Here is a 17,258-nt window from a genome sequence, read left to right on the forward strand (position 1 = left end):
CCAAAAAAAAAAAAAAAACCTAAAAAAGTGCACAAATGTAATATCACATAACTCCTCTAGCGCTGAAAGCTATGTTAACCAACCCACCCCCCACGCCCCCGGAAAGAAGAGAGAGACAGAGAGAAAGACAGAGAGAGAGAGAGGATTTCACAGTCATGTTTTACAGAAGCTATTGCGTTACACTACCGCTAGTTAATAACTGGCAAAAGGCAGCGAGCTCCCGGTGCCTCCCGCCTCCTGCGCATTGTGTCAAAGAGAATCGGGAAAGTGCTGCTCGCAGCTATATTGTTTTACAGCAATAAAAGGGGTTGGGGTTTTTTTCTTTTTTTTTTTTGTGGTTTTTCTCTTTTTTTTTTTTTTTGTTTTCTTTTTTTCCCCCCTTTTTTTCTCTTTTCTACGCTTTGTTTTTCTGGTTTGTTGTTTGTGTCCCCCCCCAGCCCACCCCTCCCTCACACCGACTGCCATTAACGTGGGGCTCGGGGGCTCCTCCACCCCAGCAGCGCTTGCCTTTCAGTCCTCAAAAATCCCTTTATTTCTTGTCCGCCTTCTGTGCTTCCCCTTCCTCGTCCACCTCCTGGGCTCTTTCCATTTTCTGTTTTTCCAGTTCTTCCTGCTCGCATTTGCTGCTGGGAAACTTGTCTTTGTTGTTCTCCTTTTTCCATTTCATCCTCCTGTTCTGGAACCAGATTTTGACCTGCCTCTCTGTCAATCCCAGGGCATGCGAGACCTCGATCCTCCGTTTGCGGGTCAGGTAGGGATTAAATAGAAATTCCTTCTCCAGCTCCAGCGTCTGGTAGCGGCTGTAGGTTTGCCTCCCCCTCCTGCGTCCGGCGGCTGCTGGGGGATGGCAGAGTTGGGGTGGGAGAGGGGAAAACGAGAGAAGGAGCTTGAGAGAAACATAAACCAGGCTCGGCCAGCGGCACCGACAGCCCAGGGGGCGCGGGGAGAGGGTGCTCCAGAGGGGAGAGGGGCTGGGGGGAGAGGGAGACCAGGGCAAGGGAGAGGAGGAGGGGGGGTCGCCCTCAGCCCACCCCGGGCAGCCCGGCTGGAGCTGCGCTCTGCGCGCTGATCGGCACCCCCAGCACAACAACCGGTCCCCAAAAACACCCCAAATGGGAAGAAATCAAAGGCTGCAGCCCGGAGAGGGGAGGCAGCGCGGCCGAGAGCCCGGATCGAGCGGCCAACAAAAATGAAGGGGCTTTTTGAGGCTATAAAAGTGCCATAAACTTTAAGGACGCTTCCTTCCACAGAAAGCCCGGCTCGCTCAGCCCCCAGAAGAAAAGGTCTCCTTCAGGGTAATTAAACTATAAAGCAATTTACAAGTGCAAAAGTTTACCCCCATAAAGCAGTAAAATACAGTCACCGGGGGGAAGAAAAAGGCAGCGAGAGAAAGAAAGCCGGCAAAGAAGGGGGACAGAAAGAAAAGCAAAATACACCACCACCACCACCAAAACAAAATAAAGGGGCTGGGGGTTGCTTTGCGGGGCTCGCCCTTCCTCGCCATCCTCGCCTCACCTTGCGGTCGCATCCAGGGGAAGAGCTGGGTGGGAGAAGGGCTCTGCTCCGAGCTCTCCGCCTCCTCGGCGAGGCCGCTGGCGGCGAGCTTGCAGTCCGCGTACTGCACCAGCTCGGGCTCCTGGGCTCCGAACAGGCTCTGCCGCTGCAGGGGCTCGTAGCCGTAGAAGTTGCCCGGGTCCCCATGGCACGCCACGGCGCAGGGGTTCTGCTGGTAAGGGGAGCTGGAGAGCGACGAGGCGCCGTGGTAGAACTCCTGGAGCTGGGGCGGGGGCTGGAAGGAGCCCCCCGAGCTGGGGCCGTACACCACGGTGGGTCTGCCCCCCAGATCCTGCGCGAAGCCACAGTCATAGTAATTGGGGCGCAGGGAGTCGCCGGTTTTGTATTTGGAGAAGAGTGAGTTGACAAAATAGGAGCTCATTTTAATTTCAATAAGAGGTTGGTTTTTTTTTTTTCCTTGTCCTTTTTTTTTTTTTTTAAAGCAGGCGGAAAAAAAAAATTAAAAAAAAAATATTAAAAAAAAAATCACCCCCACAACAAACCAGACCACGAGAATCTATTAGCAAAAAAAGAAAGCGCTAAGATGCTAAGCAACGACAGTTTGTGATTTCCAGGAATATAAAAGGAGGATATAATCAAAACTCTAAGCCTGCATGATATTGAATTCTTTCCTCCCCCCCCACCCCTAAAAAAAAAAAAAAAAAAAAATCGCCACTTAAAGAGTTCTCGCTTTACATTTCCAAGAAGAGATGCCAGTTCATAAACAGTTTTCAGTGATTTACTTCAGCGCAAATGAGTTGTTTCATATTTTGCAGTGTCTTTTCATGATCATTTGCATCTATTACCAAAACCTCATCCTATTGGCTTCTCCTTACTCCACACGGACTCTGCACCGCATGATTGTGAAAGGAAGAGTGTGGGAGAATAAAGAAGGAGAAGCGAGCGAGGGGGAGCGAGAGAGGGAGAGGGAGGGAGAGGGAGAGGGGAAGGGAGGAGGAGGTGGGGTGAATATACGGATTAAATATGTTTAACTACCTCCATTAATGAGATATCGCTCGCCTCACAACAAATCACGTACCTAGACCACCCAAAAGATTGATTTTTGGGGAGTGTTGGAAAATTAAAGAGGAGCGCTCGCAGTCGTTAATTTCAAAATTTTAACGAGGCAGTTTTAGCCTTTTTAAATGTCAGGGTCGCTTTGGAAAACTGTAAAAGAACACGATTTAATTGCTACCAGTTTTAAAAGGTCCTATAAATGTAATTGGTATTTTAATACAAGTTATCAAATCATACAGCTTCTTATCCTAAACATATTTTAAAACAAACGAGGTAGTCATATTTAACATTTTAATGATCAATTTCCTTATTATTGATAAAGGTTTAACTATCGCATGAAGGGAATTGCGTTTGTAATAGCCCCAAAAAAGGCCGTAAACTGTTTAACAAACTATAAAGCGCCATAAAGCCGGGGATGTTGTTGTTGTTTATGCCGCACTCCATAAAAGCCGTTCGGGTTTTACGAGCGCGCTCCTCCGCCGCTGTCAACCCCAGCCTTGCACTGGAGCCTTGCGCGGCCGCGGCCAGGCGCGGAGGTGTCAATATTGAATTAAAACCGTGTCACTTTTCCAGCCGGAACATCGGCTTTGCGCCCTCGCTGCCTCCTCCTCATCCTCCTCATCCTCCTCATCCTCCTCATCCTCACCCAGGGCTCGCTCGGGGTGGCTCCAAACTCCGAATTTGCGGCTCCGCGGCCTCCAGAGCAGAGACCCTCCCCTCTCCCACCTCGCCCCCAGAACTTCCAGCTCTTTATCCCATCCCTTTTTATCCCATCCCTTTTTATCCCATCCCTTTTTATCCCATCCCTTTTTATCCCATCCCTTTTCATTCCGTTCTTTTTTATTTCATTCCTTTTTATTTCATTTTTTTTTCCCCCCCCACCACTCCACTCCTTCCCAGGGAAAAACCCGGGGGGACGGGGACGGGGGAGAGGAGCGAGAAGCTTTTCTCTTTTATTGGCGTTTGGTAACAGCCGAGCCAAAGTTGCCCCTCGGATGCCAGCGCTGCAATTTTCCACCGCCGGAACACACAGGGGGTAGATTTGGAAATTCATTTCTCGCAGTCAGCAAATATTACCCAGACGTTTCTCAGTTAATAACGACCCGCGCCCCCCCCAGAGCCCCCCGCAATTCCGCCTGGGTTTTCCTTCCCAGCCTCTCTTTTCCCACCTCAATTTCGGGTTTTTTCCCCGCTTTTCCCTGCCTGTTTCTGCTGTTTCCCCACCGCCTCCGTCTGAGCGGGGCTGGGCGCAAAAAGTGAATTTTAGGAGGGTTCGGCTCCCGCCCGCCTCCGGCTGAGGGACAAAATTCAACCTCCACCGCACGAGAAAAGAGGGAAAAGTTGAAATATTTCCGCTCTTCTACCTTGGCTTAAAAAAAAAATTAAAAATCCTCACTGAAATTATCAGTGGGGAAAGGCAGGAAGGCAGAAAGGAAGAGGGAAAAAAAAAGAAAGAAAACAAAGATAGCAACGGAATAAAACTTTAAACCCATCCTTTGAGAAATAATTTAAGTAAATACTCTTCCTTTATTTTGCGCAGGGATAATTCCAGCCGAGCCTAAGAGCCTTTCCCAGTAATTATTGCTGCTGGAGTACTTGCGGCGCTATAATTAAGGCTTTTTTCGCCCCTCTAAAAGACGAGTTAACATTTTCTTTTTTCTCCCCACTTTTATTGCCGATCGAGCAGATTTTGGGTTTCATCGCGCGACATAAAAATGGTGCAGAGGAGTAAACAGAGCTTTGTAACCTGGCCAAGGGGGATGCCGGAATATCCAGGGGAGGGAGGAAAAAAAAAGAAAAAAATTAAAACGGAATGGAGAAAAGTGATTTTCCAGCAGAAGTTTCTCCTGCTGTGGGTGCTCCCGAAGTTTGGGAAGGGGGAAAGGGCAGGGACTGGCGGAGCCGGGAAGTTGTGGTGGGAAGGGAAGGTTTTGCTCAAGTGAGAAGGGGTTTGGGTGCTCCGGGAGTCAGCAAAGCCCGAAATCAACGGCTGATCCTAAATCACCGCCGCGCCGGCCTCGGCTCCCGATGAAAGGAAAATGTTTCCATCCCAAGGAAAAGCGAGCGGGGCCGGCGCGAGAGCGCGGCGTGGGTGTCGGGGAGAGATAATTTATAAACAGCCGGCGCAGGAAAGATTTATTGGGAATTCATAAGGAAAAAAAAATAAAAAAATGAAAGAGCCTCAAAGCCTTTCCTCGCTGAACCTCAAGTTTGCTCCGCTCTGCTCTCGCCCAATGCACAGGGGCCAGATTTTTCTTCATTTCGCTCATTTGTTTCTGTTTGCGCTCGTATTTCACGCCGGGGCGTTGAAACGGAGCCTCGAGATGCCCAAACTTTGCCTCTTCAAATGAGATTTCCCACCCTGGGCTGCTGCGTGTGGGTTTGAATTGATCCGCCCTCACCCAAAATCTCGGTTTTTGGAGCGGCGGGAGCGGTTTCTGGTGGAACTCGGGAGCAATTCTCACTCAGGGAAAAAAACCCGTTTGTACCAATTTGAAAGAAAACCCATCTTGAAATTATTGCCGCGTTTGTAGCGGGAGAATTACAACATCTGAGTCAATTTTTTTTTGCCTCGTAATTCTGAGGAATCAAAGGCCAAAATCAAAGTGAACTGGTGGAGTTAAAAGTTGACATTTTTTGACATTTTTGCCGCCGCATCAGGGGTGTATTTATATGTACCCCAAACCCGGGTGGTTTAAGAGCATTTTGGGTTCATTTACTCGTTTGTGGCATTTTAAAAAAATATTTCTGAAGCTGTTAAAGTGAAGAATTCGAGCGAAGAGCATCAGCCCTGCCCAAAGATGGGGCAGCCACGCCAGAAATGAGTGGCTCAACTTCTAAAAGAAACAAATGCTCTTGTTTTGTTGCATGCTTGAGTTGTTTGTTTTTTTTTTTCTTTTGTTTTCTTTTTTTTTTTTTTTCCCTGCGGTGGTTGGGATTATAAAACACATAAAATATCGAGCGGGGAAAGCGCAGATCATCCTAATGGCCGAGAGGAAAAATATTGTCCCGGTTCTGCGCGTCCCTTTCTCCCCGAAATCTTCCAGCCGCTCTCTTTTTTCAACCCTGCAAACGTAAATCTGCGGGCTTGGGGTAATTTCAGCTGTCCTCCCACCCCCAGAGCAGCAGAAAACAAAACCCGGCTCTTTTTTATTCCCTTTTAAACGAACATTTAGCGGAGATGCGCGCCCCACCTCTCACCGCGGCTCTGCCGCCGCCTTGCCGCGGTGTTTTTTTCCCTTCCCAGCCTGGCATAATTTAGAAAAAGAGGAGATGTGAGCTGTAAAATGGGCAAAACAGCGATAATTAACCCAATATTTTACCTAATGGGCTCGCGGCGCTCGCGCCTCTAGCGTGGAGCAACGGCTCCACCTCGCGGCCGCGCGCGGAACTGCAGCGGCGCTCCAGCCGGGGGAAAAACCCAAAAAACGGGAAAAAAACACCAAAATTCAAACCGCCGCTCCGCGCTGCGAGGATGAAACAGCGCAAAAAATGTAAAAAAAGGGAAGGAGGCGAGGGAGGGAAAGAGGGGGGAAATGAGAATGGATTTTTTGTCGCCTCTCCGCCCTCGCCGCGCGGGAGTTTTCTCCAAGTGCGGCAATAAAAAAGTAAAAATTATAAAAAAAAAAAAATAAAAAAAGAGGCGAAGTGGTTTCGCTCCTGAAACGAGCTATTGTTTCAAATTCCGAGACTAAACAATTGGTCATTCTGCTGCCCGGGGGGCGAGGGGGGGCTGTAAAGTCATCAAGAGCTTCCCCAGCCCAGACGTCTCGCCAGAACTTGGAGGGTGCGAGCGCTGGGGGTGCCTCCTGTGCGTGCGTTGTTGTTGTTGTGTGCAGGCCTGGAATTGCTTTAAAGAGAGAAAAAAAAAGGGTAAAAAAAAAAAAAAAAAGGGAAACAAAAAAAAAAGAACAAAGGGGATCATCCCGAGCGCTGGATTTTCACGGCATCTGCAAGAGAAGAAAAAATTAACAAAAGTCCCTCCCCACCTTTTATATTTTTTCCCCCCCACAATTCTGATTTTTTGAGATGCCTCTCCCTAGGTGAAAAAACAAGAAAAGGAGGAAAAGAAAAGAGAAATAAAAGGCAAAAGAGGGGAAGCGGGTGAGCCCTTCCGCGCTGGGCTTCCCCGCGCTCCCGGCTCCTTGGAGTAATTTAGGAGTTCCTGAAAGTTTCCTTGTGCTGTTTCCTTTACAGCCGCTCAGTTCCTTAACCTTCAGAAATTTATACCCTATAAACTTTTATAGCGGTCATATTCTTTTATGGCAGCACACTGCGCTGGATTTTCCTTTCTTTATGACAAGTTCCTTCCCTTTCTCTCCCTTCCCTCCGCAAGCCCCAAAATTCTTCCTTCTTCTTTTGTTTTCTTTTCAGGGCTGCCCCAAAGAAAGGAGATTTTTTTTTCCCCTTTTTTCCCCCTTAAGAAGTGAAATATTGCCCTTTAGAGCGGCCCATTTTGTTAAAAATTAGTGGGAAGGGGATTCCGAGCTCTGCTTCTCGTACCTGTTTCCTGCGGGGCTCAGCAGGACTCGGGCTTGGCTTGGCGCTTCTTAATTGTCATCATTTTAATTTTTAATTTTTTTTTTTTTTAATATAAAACCACTTCCCAGGCGCTCGCGGGGCTTCGTGAGCGATAAAACGTCACAGGAATTTCGGGAGGGAATCGCAGGAATCGCTCCTGGAAAAAGGAAACCCGAGGTGACGCCGGGCGGGGAGAGCGGGTGGGGTTTCCCCGTTGGGGTTTTTGGGGGGTTTGGGGACTTTTTGGGGATTTTTGGGGTTTTTTTTCATCTTCTCGGGGGAAGTTTTTCCTTGGGCGAGGGGGGAATAAAGCGAGGAAAGGCGGAAAATCCACTCAGAGCCTTTTCCCCCCCGGGCCGGGGCGGGAATGAAGGAATGGAAAAGCCAAAAATGAGAAATAAACCCGCGAGCAAAGGGGAGGCGCAGCCACGGCCTCGGGGTTCAGAATTTAAAATTACATCCAAAATAAAGCGTCAGAAAAGGCCCAAGCTCGGGCGGGACCCAGCAAACTCTTGCTGCTCCGGAGTGGAATCATTTCCACTTCTCCTGGGCTGATTTTTGGAGACCTGAACCCAAAAAAACCCCAGGAAGCCACGGCGGGAATAATTCCAGAATTGGGGTGAGGAACACAAGGACAGCTCTGCTCGTTGTTCTAAAATCGGTTTTTATTCTGGAGCATTCAAACATCTCTGGAAAATACATCCGGGTGATGCTACAGAAAACAATTTCCCCAACATTTCCTTTTTTTTTTTTCTTTTTTATTTTTTAAGATTATTTCCTAATAAAACCAGCTAACATCTTCAATTCTATTCTCAAAGAACCTCATAATCGTCATCTTAAAAATATCTGCTCTTTAGCACAACTCTAAGGAAAGTGAGAAAAAAAAAACCAACTTCCTAAATCCCGGTGGCCGATGGGGTCGCAAAACATCGAGGAACTCGTGGAAAACGCGTCTGGAAATGAAAATAAAGAGGATTTGGGCAAATCCGAGCTCCGCTGGAGACGTGGAGGATTCACCAAACCGAGCTGGAAAAATCCCGCCCCGCTCAAGCATCATTTCCCACCCGTTTTATTTCATTTAATCGCAGGGTTTTCAAAAAATAAATCGGCATTTAGAGAAATCTTCCTGCTGCCCGCAGCTCGAAACGCCTCAAAAATGGAATTTTTTTAGTTGGGATTTTAAACCCAGAGCGGAGTTTGGTGGCGCTGAACTCCCGCCGGCAGCAGAAGGGTTAAATTTGGAGCCCCCAGGAGCAGGATGGAAAGTTTTACACGAGGAAAACCCAAAAAATGAACCCAAAAACCCGAACAGTTTTCTGGGGAATTGTCTGAAACCCTCCAGCTCTGGTTTCTCTTCAAGGCGGGGAGAGAATTTGGGGTTTTTTGGGGTTTTTTGGGGTTTTTGGGGGGTTTTTTTTGGGTTTTTTAACCCTTTTTGAGAGGGTTTGGAGCGGCGGAAATTTCAGCGCAGCTCCGCGGGTTTTATCTCGGGATCGAGGAGGGAGGGGAAGGAAAAAAAATGCAGAAAAAAAACCCAGACAAAAAATGCAGGAGCGGTTTGCAAAAATGCAAATCCGCGAATCCTCGCTATCGCTGCCGCCAGATTTGCGCTGGTTCCTCCTGATAAACTGCAGGAAAAAATGGGGTTTTTCTGCTTTTTTCTGCTTTTTTTTCTGCTTTTTTCTGCTTTTTTCCTGCTTTTTTTCTGCTTTTTTCTGCTTTTTTTTCTGCTTTTTTCTGCTTTTTTTCTGCTTTTTTCTGCTTTTTCCTGCTTTTTCCTGCTTTTTTTTTCTGCTTTTTTCTGCTTTTTTCTCATTTTTTCTCACTTTTTCTGCATTTTTCTCCTTTTTCCCCCCCCGTCCATATCCCGGAGCCCCTGGGACGCCTCAAACTCCAAATTCCTCGCACGGAGCCGAGTGGAGAGATTAATTTCTATTTTTCATTCCATTTTTCGGGTTTTTCCCGGCCACTACCAACCGCAAAACTCTTCCGAGAACTTTAAAAAAATTAAAAAATATCTTAAAAAGAGCGAGAAAAAGCCACGGCAGAGAGAGAACACGAGCTCCAGCACTGACAGAAACACGAGCACGAAACACGGGTCACAACAGGAACCGAGCTGAACTAACCCCCCCGCCCCCGCCCTCCCCCAACCCCAAATCTGTCCCTAAAGAGAGCAAAAAACCCCAAATCCCGCCCGGGATCCGCGCTGCGGCCTCGGCGCGCCGGGGAGGATGAGGATGGAGCTCGCGGGGAAACCTCGGCGACCCCAAAACCCCGCGGGGCCACCCCGAGCCCGAGCGCGGAGAGTCCGAGTCGTCAAAAATAACAATTAAAAAAAAAGAATAAAAGAAAAAAAAAAGCCGGGCTGGGCTTGGCGCTTTTATCTCTGCAGCAGCTCCAGGAAAAAAGTCCCCAAAATCCTCAATAAATTATAAATATCGAGCGCTAGGAACGAGCGGCCCCTCCCTGAAAGCTCCACTAAGGTAGTTTGTTTTTCTTTGTTTTTTTGTTTTATTTTTGTGCATTTTTTAATCGTTTCTTCTTTTTTTTTTTTATTTAGTTTTTGTTCTTTTTTAATTTTTAACCTAGAAAATCCCGTTCTTCCTCTTCCCTCAGAAGCTGGGGGTGCCCTGGCGGGGGTTCTTCCGCCCTTTTCTCTCTCCCCTGAATCATTGACCAGGCGGCTCGGGGGGCGCCCCGCGCTCCCCCCTCTCCCTTCCCCTCTCCCTTTTCTCTCCTCCCCACCCAAAACCGGCCGTTCCTGCCCCAAAAAAGATCCCGCGGAACTTTTCCTCCGAGTCCCAGTTCGGCCGCCGTCCAAACTCCGCCGAATAATTCCAATTCTGCACGGCGAACCGAGCAAAAAAATGAAATATTGAGGGGAAAAAACCGGGGGGGGACCCCAAATCGGGGCTGGCAAGGAGCGGCGACCCCGGGCTGGAGCTGGCAGGTGATTTGTTGGGTGTAATTAAAGGCGAGCCTTAATGAATGTGTCTGTCCTGCAGCAGTTTAATTAAATCGTCTGGGTGCTCGGCCACCGCGGGAGCGTCTGGGGGGGTTCGGGGTGGGGGAATTGGGGGGAAAAATCCCAAATCTCTGTCCGTGCGTGGGGAAAAGAAAGAACGGGGAGGTTTGGGGGTGGCCGGTTTGGGGTCGGGGTTATTTTTTTATTTTTGGGGGGGAAAATTAAATAAAAAAGGGGGAAAAGTTGTTCTGACACTGGGGGGAAGGGGAAAAAGGAAACGGGAAGAGAAACGAGCCCCAAAAAGGAAACAGGAAAAGAAATGAACTCCAAAAGGGCCTTTGGGCTGAGTTCTCTTCGGAAGGGATTTAAAAAGTGAAAATAATCAAAATTTCAGATTTTGGAGCAGCCGAGCTGGGACTGGGGAGGATCCGGAGCTGGATTTTGGGGAAAAACGCTGAGATTTGGGGCCTCGGTCTCTGTCTCTGTCACTCCTCGTCCCAAAAAGGGCCGGGCCTTGCGCTGAGTTACCTCAGGAAGAAGAAAAAGGATTTAAAACACGAAAATAACCAAAATTTCAGCTGGAACGGCCGAGCTGGGACTGGGGGAGGATCCGGCGCTGCTTTTTGGGGCAGTTTGGAGAAAAAAGCTGAGATTTGGGGCTGTGCCTCTCTGTCCTCTGATTCCTTGTCCCACAGGGAGCCGCGCTGGAGTTCCCTCCCGAAGAAAAGTGATTTAAAATTGAAAATAACCAAAAATTCAGCCGGAACAGCGCGGGGCGAGGGTCCGGCTCTGGTTTTTGGGGCAGTTTGGAGATAAATTCTGAGATTTGGGGCTCTGCCTCTCCGTCCCGCCACTCCTTGCCCCACGAAGAGCCGCGCTGGAGTTCCCTCCAGAAGAAAAGAGATTTGAAATTTAAAATAACCAAAACTTCAGCCGGAACAGCTCGGTGGGGAGGATCCAGGGCCGCTTTTGGGGCAGTTTGGAGATAAATTCTGAGATTTGGGGCCTCTTCCTCTGTCTCCTTTCACTCCTTGCCCCACGAAGAGCCGCGCTGGAGTTCCCTCCCGAAGAAAAGAGATTTAAAAACTGAAAATAACCAAAACTTCAGCCGGAACAGCTCGGTGGGGGCGCACCCAGCGCCGCTTTTGGGGCAGTTTGGAGATAAATTCTGAGATTTGGGGCCTCTGCCTCTGTCTCCTTTCACTCCTTGCCCCACGAAGAGCCGCGCTGGAGCTCCCTCCAGAAGAAAAGTGATTTAAAAACTGAAAATAACCAAAATTTCGGCTGGAACAGCGCGGGGCGAGGATCCGGCTCTGGGTTTTGGGGCAGTTTGGAGCAAAACGCCGAGATTTGGGGCTGTGCCTCTCTGTCCTCTGAATCCTTGCCCCACGAAGAGCCGCACTTTGGGCCGAGTTCCCTCCCGAAGAAAAGTGATTTAAAACTGAAAATAACCAAAATTTCAGCTCGGTGGGGGCGCACCCAGCGCCGCTTTTGGGGCAGTTTGGAGAAAAACGCCGAGATTCGGGGCTCTGCCTCTCTGTCCTCTGAATCCTTGTCCCAAAAGGAGCCGCGCTTTGGGCTGAGTCACCTCCCGAAGAAAAGTGATTTAAAAACTGAAAATAACCAAAATTTCGGCCGGAACAGCTCGGTGGGGAGGATCCGGCTCTGGGTTTTGGGGCAGTTTGGAGATAAATTCTGAGATTTGGGGCCTCTTCCTCTGTCTCCTTTCACTCCTTGCCCCACGAAGAGCCGCGCTGGAGTTCCCTCCAGAAGAAAAGAGATTTAAAAACTGAAAATAACCAAAATTTCGGCTGGAACAGCGCGGGGCGAGGATCCGGCTCTGGTTTTTTGGGGCAGTTTGGAGAAAAACGCCGAGATTTGGGGCTGTGCCTCTCTGTCCTCTGAATCCTTGTCCCAAAATGAGCCGCGCTTTGGGCCGAGTCACCTCCCGAAGAAAAGTGATTTAAAAACTGAAAATAACCAAAATTTCAGCTCGTGGGGGGAGGAGCAGCACCGCTTTTGGGGCAGTTTGGAGCAAAACGCCGAGATTCGGGGCTCTGCCTCCGGCCTCACTCCTTGCCCTGCTCCTTGTTCATCTTCTTCATCTTCATGCGGCGGTTCTGGAACCAGATCTTGACCTGGCGCTCGCTGAGGTTCAGCAGCCGCGCCACCTCGTGCCGCCGCTCGCGGCTCAGGTACATGTTGAACAGGAATTCCTTCTCCAGCTCCAGCGTCTGGAATTTGCTGTACGGGCAGCGCTTCTTGCGCGAGGAGCGCGCCTGCAGCCAGCTGGCGGCGGGGTTGGCTGAGGAACGGGTGGAAATGGGGGAAAATGGGGAAAAAGAGGCGTGAATTGGATTTTTAGTGGGTTTTTGAAGGGTTTTTGAAGGGTTTTTTAAAGGGGGATGGGGGGTGGTGGGAGGGGCGGTGAAAGAAAATAAAACGAGATAAAATAAACGAAAAAAAATTAAAAATGAAGTGAAATAAAATGAAATAAAATGAAACAAAGTGAAATAAACTGAAATAAACCGAAATAAACTGAAATAAACTGAAGTAAACTGAAATAAACTGAAGTAAACTGAAATAAACTGAACTGAACTGAACTGAAATGAAATAAAATAAAAATAACATCCCAAACAAACAAAAAAACACCCCAAAACCAAAACCGAAACCAAGCCAAACCAAACGAACCGACCAACCGAAAAACCAAAGCCAAACCAAAATCAAAATAAAAACTCAAACCAAACCAAAACACCCAAAACAAACCAAAAAACCCCAGACGAACAAACAAAACAAACTCCCGACTGAAATCCCAACCCTCCAGGCCCAAAAAAACCTTTAAAAACTCAAATAAACCCCTTTAAAAACTTCTGAAAAACCCCAAAAATACTTGAAAAACCCCCCAAAAAACCCCAAAATCCCCAAAAATTCCAGCGGTGCCGGAGCCGGGGTTGGGACTGGGGGCGCGGGAGCTGACCCCGCGCCCCAAATTTGGGGTGAACCCCGAGGGGTTTGGGGGGATTTCTGCAGCTTTGGGTGAATTTCTGTGATTTTGGGTGAATTTCTGCGATTTTGGGTGAATTTCTAAGAGTTTTGAGTGAATCTTTGTAGGTTTTGGGTGCACCCCGGAGGGGTTTGGGTTCGTTTCTGCCGGTTTTGGGTTAATTTCTGCAAGTTTGGGGTTAATTTCTACAAGTTTTGGGTTCATTTCTACAAGTTTTGGGTTCATTCCTGCGGGTTTTGGGTTCATTCCTGCCGGTTTTGGGTTAATTTCTGCCGGTTTGGGTTCATTTCTGCGGGTTTTAGGTTAATTTCTGCGGGTTTTGGGTTAATTTCTGCCGGTTTTGGATTCATTTCTGCCGGTTTTGGGTTAATTTCTGCAAGTTTTGGGTTAATTTCTGCGGGTTTTGGGTTCATTCCTGCCGGTTTTGGGTTCATTCCTGCCGGTTTTGGGTCCCCCGGGGTTTTTGGGGTCCCATCCCCATCTCCCCACCCTCCACACAATTAAACCAACCCCAAAAATTCCCTTTTCTCCCCATTCCCCGGGATTTGCTCCCCCAGACCCATCCCTCAGGGCGGGGAGACCCGCAGGGGATTTCCCCGAATAAATCCTGACAATTTCAATTTTTTAAATTATTTTTTGGCCCAAAAAAAACCTCTCTGGCTGCCACAAACTCCCTCTGGGAGCTGCGGCCGGAGGCCTGGACAGCCTCACCCAGAGCCAAAAAAACCCAAATAAATGTAAAAAAAAAAAAACAAATAAATAATGAATTAAATTTTATTTTTTTAACAAGTATGACAATTAATTTAAAAAAAGAAAATGAAATAAAATGATAAAGGGATAGAATTAAAAGTGAAAGCAAGAAAATTTTAAAGTAATGAAAATAAATGGATGAATGGATAAATAAATAAATAAAACTATAAATAAATAAATAAATAAATAAATAAATAAAATAATTTAAATTAAAAATAAATAAAAGCCCACCAGTCACGCTCGCGGGTGGGAGAAGCTGCGTGGCAATGGTGGAATAATAATTTTTTTAAAAAAGGCTATTTTGGGAATTTTGGGAATTTTTTTCCATCAGGGGAGGGGAGGGATTCACGAAATTTTGGGAGCAAAACTCCACCCCGCTGGCAGAGGCCGAGGTGGTGAAAAATCTCTATTAAAAAATCAATATATTGAATATTTCCCATTTAAAAAGAAATAAAATAATAATCATCCAGCGGCAGTCCCGCCCCGCCAGGTTTTGCTCTTTCCTCCCCGTAATTGCCTCGATCAAATATGCAGAATTAATTATTGAAGAGGAGGAAAGCTGTTAATAATTGATATTGTTAATCCTGCTCGCCATCCTTTAGATCGGCGACTTTGGGGCATTTTGGGGCGTTAAAATGTGATTTTATTCCTTCGCTGCTCGCAAATCCCCGAGCAGGAAGGAGAGCGGGGAGAGGTCCTGGCACCTTTTTTATTTTGGTTTTTATTTTCTTTAAAATCCAGTAAAATGAATGAGCAGCTTCCAGGCAGGGATTCATCAGGGAGAAACAAAAAATAAATAATTTTAAAAAAAGGGAAATGGGGAAATCTGCGCCAGGACTCGCTGCCAAACAGCCCGAAATTCAATTATTATTTAAATAAAAAAAATAAACCACGCGGAAACCAGAGCGCGCCCAGGCTTTACCAGCGATTATTTTGGGACAAAAAGTTCCATTTTCGGGTGTTTGGTTTGCCCCGCTCATTCACAGCCAGGCCTGAGTTTGTTCTGGATCTCTGCCCAGCACAAGAGAAAAGGACTTTTCTTTTTTGTGGCTGCGGGCGAGTTCAATGATAGGGGAAAAAAGGAAAATAAATTAAAAGTAAATTAAAAAAAGGAAAAAAAAAAGCGCCACCAGAACGCCCTGCAAGAGGAAATCGCGAGGGGGGAGAGAATAATTTCTGCTTTTAATGGGAAAAAAAGTTCATTTAAAGGGGGAAAAATGGGAATCTTGGCCCGGCAGGCGCTGCTGCTCTGCCAGGCTGGGAAAAATCGGGGGTTTTATGGAAAAATTTTGGTTTTTTGTAGAAAAATTCGGGGTTTTTTATGGAAAAATCTTTCCCGGGAAGGCGAAAGGGCTGCGGGGTCACCAAGTGACAGCGGGAGGTGACAGCGCCGCTCCAACCCCAGATTATCATTAAAAATAATAATAATAATAATATTATTAATAGCATTAAGTGCCCCCCAGGAGGATTATTATTATTATTTTTAATCCGTATTTCAGGCGGAAAAAGCTGGAGCTGAACATTTCCCCAGTCTGGCTAAACCACGAATAAAAACTGATATAAAACCGATATAAAACTGATATAAAAACTGATATAAAACCGATATAAAACCGATATAAAGCCGATATAAAACCGATATAAAAGCGGATATAAAGCTAATTAACTCCAACCCCTCCCTCCTTCTCCAGGGTTTTTTTAACCCAGGGAAGGAGCGTGACTTGGAGCACTCGGCCCCGCGATTAATCAACAAACAATTAACAGCACAAATCAACTGCGCGGCCGCCAGGAAGCGCCGGCAGAGCCGCGGGGGCAGCGCGGGAACCTCCGCGGGCCCCGCTGAACTTTTTCCCCCTAGATTTTTCCTCTTTTTCCCCATTTTTTCCCTTTTTTTCCTCTCCCGCTCTCCGCCCCCGCGGCGTTTCCGCGCTTCGCTCCCAGCGAACTTTTTTTTCTGGGGATTTTTCCTCTTTTTCCTTTTCCCCCCCCTTTTTCTCTCACCCTCTCTGCCCCCGCGGCCGCGGAATTTTCTCCCTTTTCCTCCTTTTTCTTCCCCTTTCCCCCCGTTTCCCCCGTTTTCCCCCCTTTTTCCCCCCCGTTTTTTTCCCATTTTCCTCTTTTCCTCTCTTTTTCTCCCTTTTCTCCCATTCTCCCCCGTTTTCCCCCCCTTTCCCCCCCCCGTTTTTTCCCCTTTTCCCCCATTTTCCTCCCCCTTTTCCCCGTTTTCCTCCCTTTTCCTCCCGTTTTCCCCCCCTTTCCCCCCTTTTCCTCCCCCTTTTTTACCTTTTTCCTCCCGTTTTCCCCCCCTTTCCCCCCTTTTTCCCCCCATTTTCCCCGTCCCCCCCCTTTTCCTCCCGTTTTCCCCCCTTTCCCCCCTTTTTCCTCCCGTTCCCCCCCCTTTTCCCCCTTTTTTCCCCTTTCCCCCCATTTTCCTCCTGTTTCTCCCCCTTTTTCCTCCCGTTTCCCCCCTTTTCCCCCCTTTTCCTCCTGTTTCTCCCCCTATTTTACCTCTTTCCCCCCATTTTCCCCCATTCCCCCCCTTTTTCCCCCCCATTTTTCCCCATTCCCCCCCTTTTTTTTTCCCCCCATTCCCCCCATTTCCCCCTCTCTCTGCCTCACCCCTCCCGCTCTCCGCAGCCGCCTCTTCCCCTGCCCGAATTCGGATTTTATTTCTCTTCCCTCCCTCCCCCTCCCCTGCCCTCCCTCCCCTCCCTCCCCAGCCCCGATTTTCACCTTTCCGCCCCCCATTTCCCCCCCGCGCCCGCGCTCCCCGCTTTGAAGCCCCCCCGCGCTTACTTTGATCTCTCCCGTCTTTGTCCTCGGCTCCCTCGCAGAGTTTATTGTCCGCGAAGCCTCTCCCGGGCCCGGGGGTCCGCGGGGGCTCGGCCGCGGGGCCGTGCGGGGGCTGCGCGGGGCCGGGCCAGCCGCGCGCGGGCGGCGGGGAGCAGCGCGGGGAAGGCGGCGGGCAGCGGAGCCCACGCGGGGCCCGGAGCGCGGCCGCCTTGGGCTGGAAGCTGCACGAGGGGAACTCCAGCGGCTCCGCGGGGGGCGCGGGGCGCCGCGAAGGGCGGCGGGAATTTAGGGGAGGGGAGTCCTCGCCGTCGGGGCCGATGAGCGAGTCCACGTAGTAATTGCTGAGGGTGCCGGAGATGGACATGGTCAGACATCATCCGGGGCGCGGGGAGGGGAGCGGGGGCAGCGCCGCCCGAAGTGGGGGAAAGTGTATTGGGGGGAAGCGCCTAAAATTTAAAAAAAAAAATTAAAATCTTAAAAAAAAAAAAAAAAAATCCTAAAATAATGATTAAAAAATCCTAAATTAAAAAAAATTAAAATATTTAAAAAATTATCCTAAAATAATAATAAAAAAATCCTAAATAAAAAAAAATTAAAATAAAAAAAAATATCCTAAAATAATAATAAAAAAATCCTAAATAAAAAAAATTAAAATCT

At 48.2% G+C, this 17,258-nt stretch overlaps 2 protein-coding genes and 1 long non-coding RNA gene across 4 annotated transcripts; 1 reads left to right on the forward strand and 2 right to left on the reverse strand.

Moving 5' to 3' along the window:
• Positions 1 to 454: 454 nt before the first annotated feature.
• Positions 455 to 2,934, reverse strand: HOXB8 (homeobox B8). Of its 2 annotated transcripts, none has more exons than XM_064399872.1 (2): positions 1,516 to 2,934; positions 455 to 834 (listed from the first exon to the last, which is right to left on the reverse strand). In XM_064399872.1, exons 1-2 carry the CDS (start codon positions 1,934 to 1,936, stop codon positions 530 to 532), a joined length of 726 nt encoding a protein of 241 aa, XP_064255942.1. In that variant the 5' UTR covers positions 1,937 to 2,934; the 3' UTR covers positions 455 to 529. The 2 variants fall into 2 exon arrangements, with proteins under 2 accessions (XP_064255942.1, XP_064255943.1); XM_064399873.1 differs by having other exon boundaries at positions 455 to 837.
• On the forward strand, positions 515 to 8,591 carry LOC135286711 (uncharacterized). Its single transcript, XR_010350805.1, has 3 exons — positions 515 to 751; positions 7,182 to 7,269; positions 7,950 to 8,591. It is a non-coding gene; the product is annotated as an uncharacterized LOC135286711 (long non-coding RNA).
• A 3,535-nt stretch (positions 8,592 to 12,126) lies between these two features.
• Positions 12,127 to 16,965, reverse strand: HOXB9 (homeobox B9). Its single transcript, XM_064399636.1, is given in 4 exon segments — positions 12,127 to 12,362; positions 16,605 to 16,663; positions 16,725 to 16,795; positions 16,798 to 16,965. Coding segments are annotated over 4 exon segments (534 nt in total).
• Positions 16,966 to 17,258: the final 293 nt, after the last annotated feature.

This window comes from Passer domesticus, chromosome 27 (assembly GCF_036417665.1).
Source record: "Passer domesticus isolate bPasDom1 chromosome 27, bPasDom1.hap1, whole genome shotgun sequence".
NCBI classification, from domain to species: Eukaryota; Metazoa; Chordata; class Aves; order Passeriformes; family Passeridae; genus Passer; species Passer domesticus.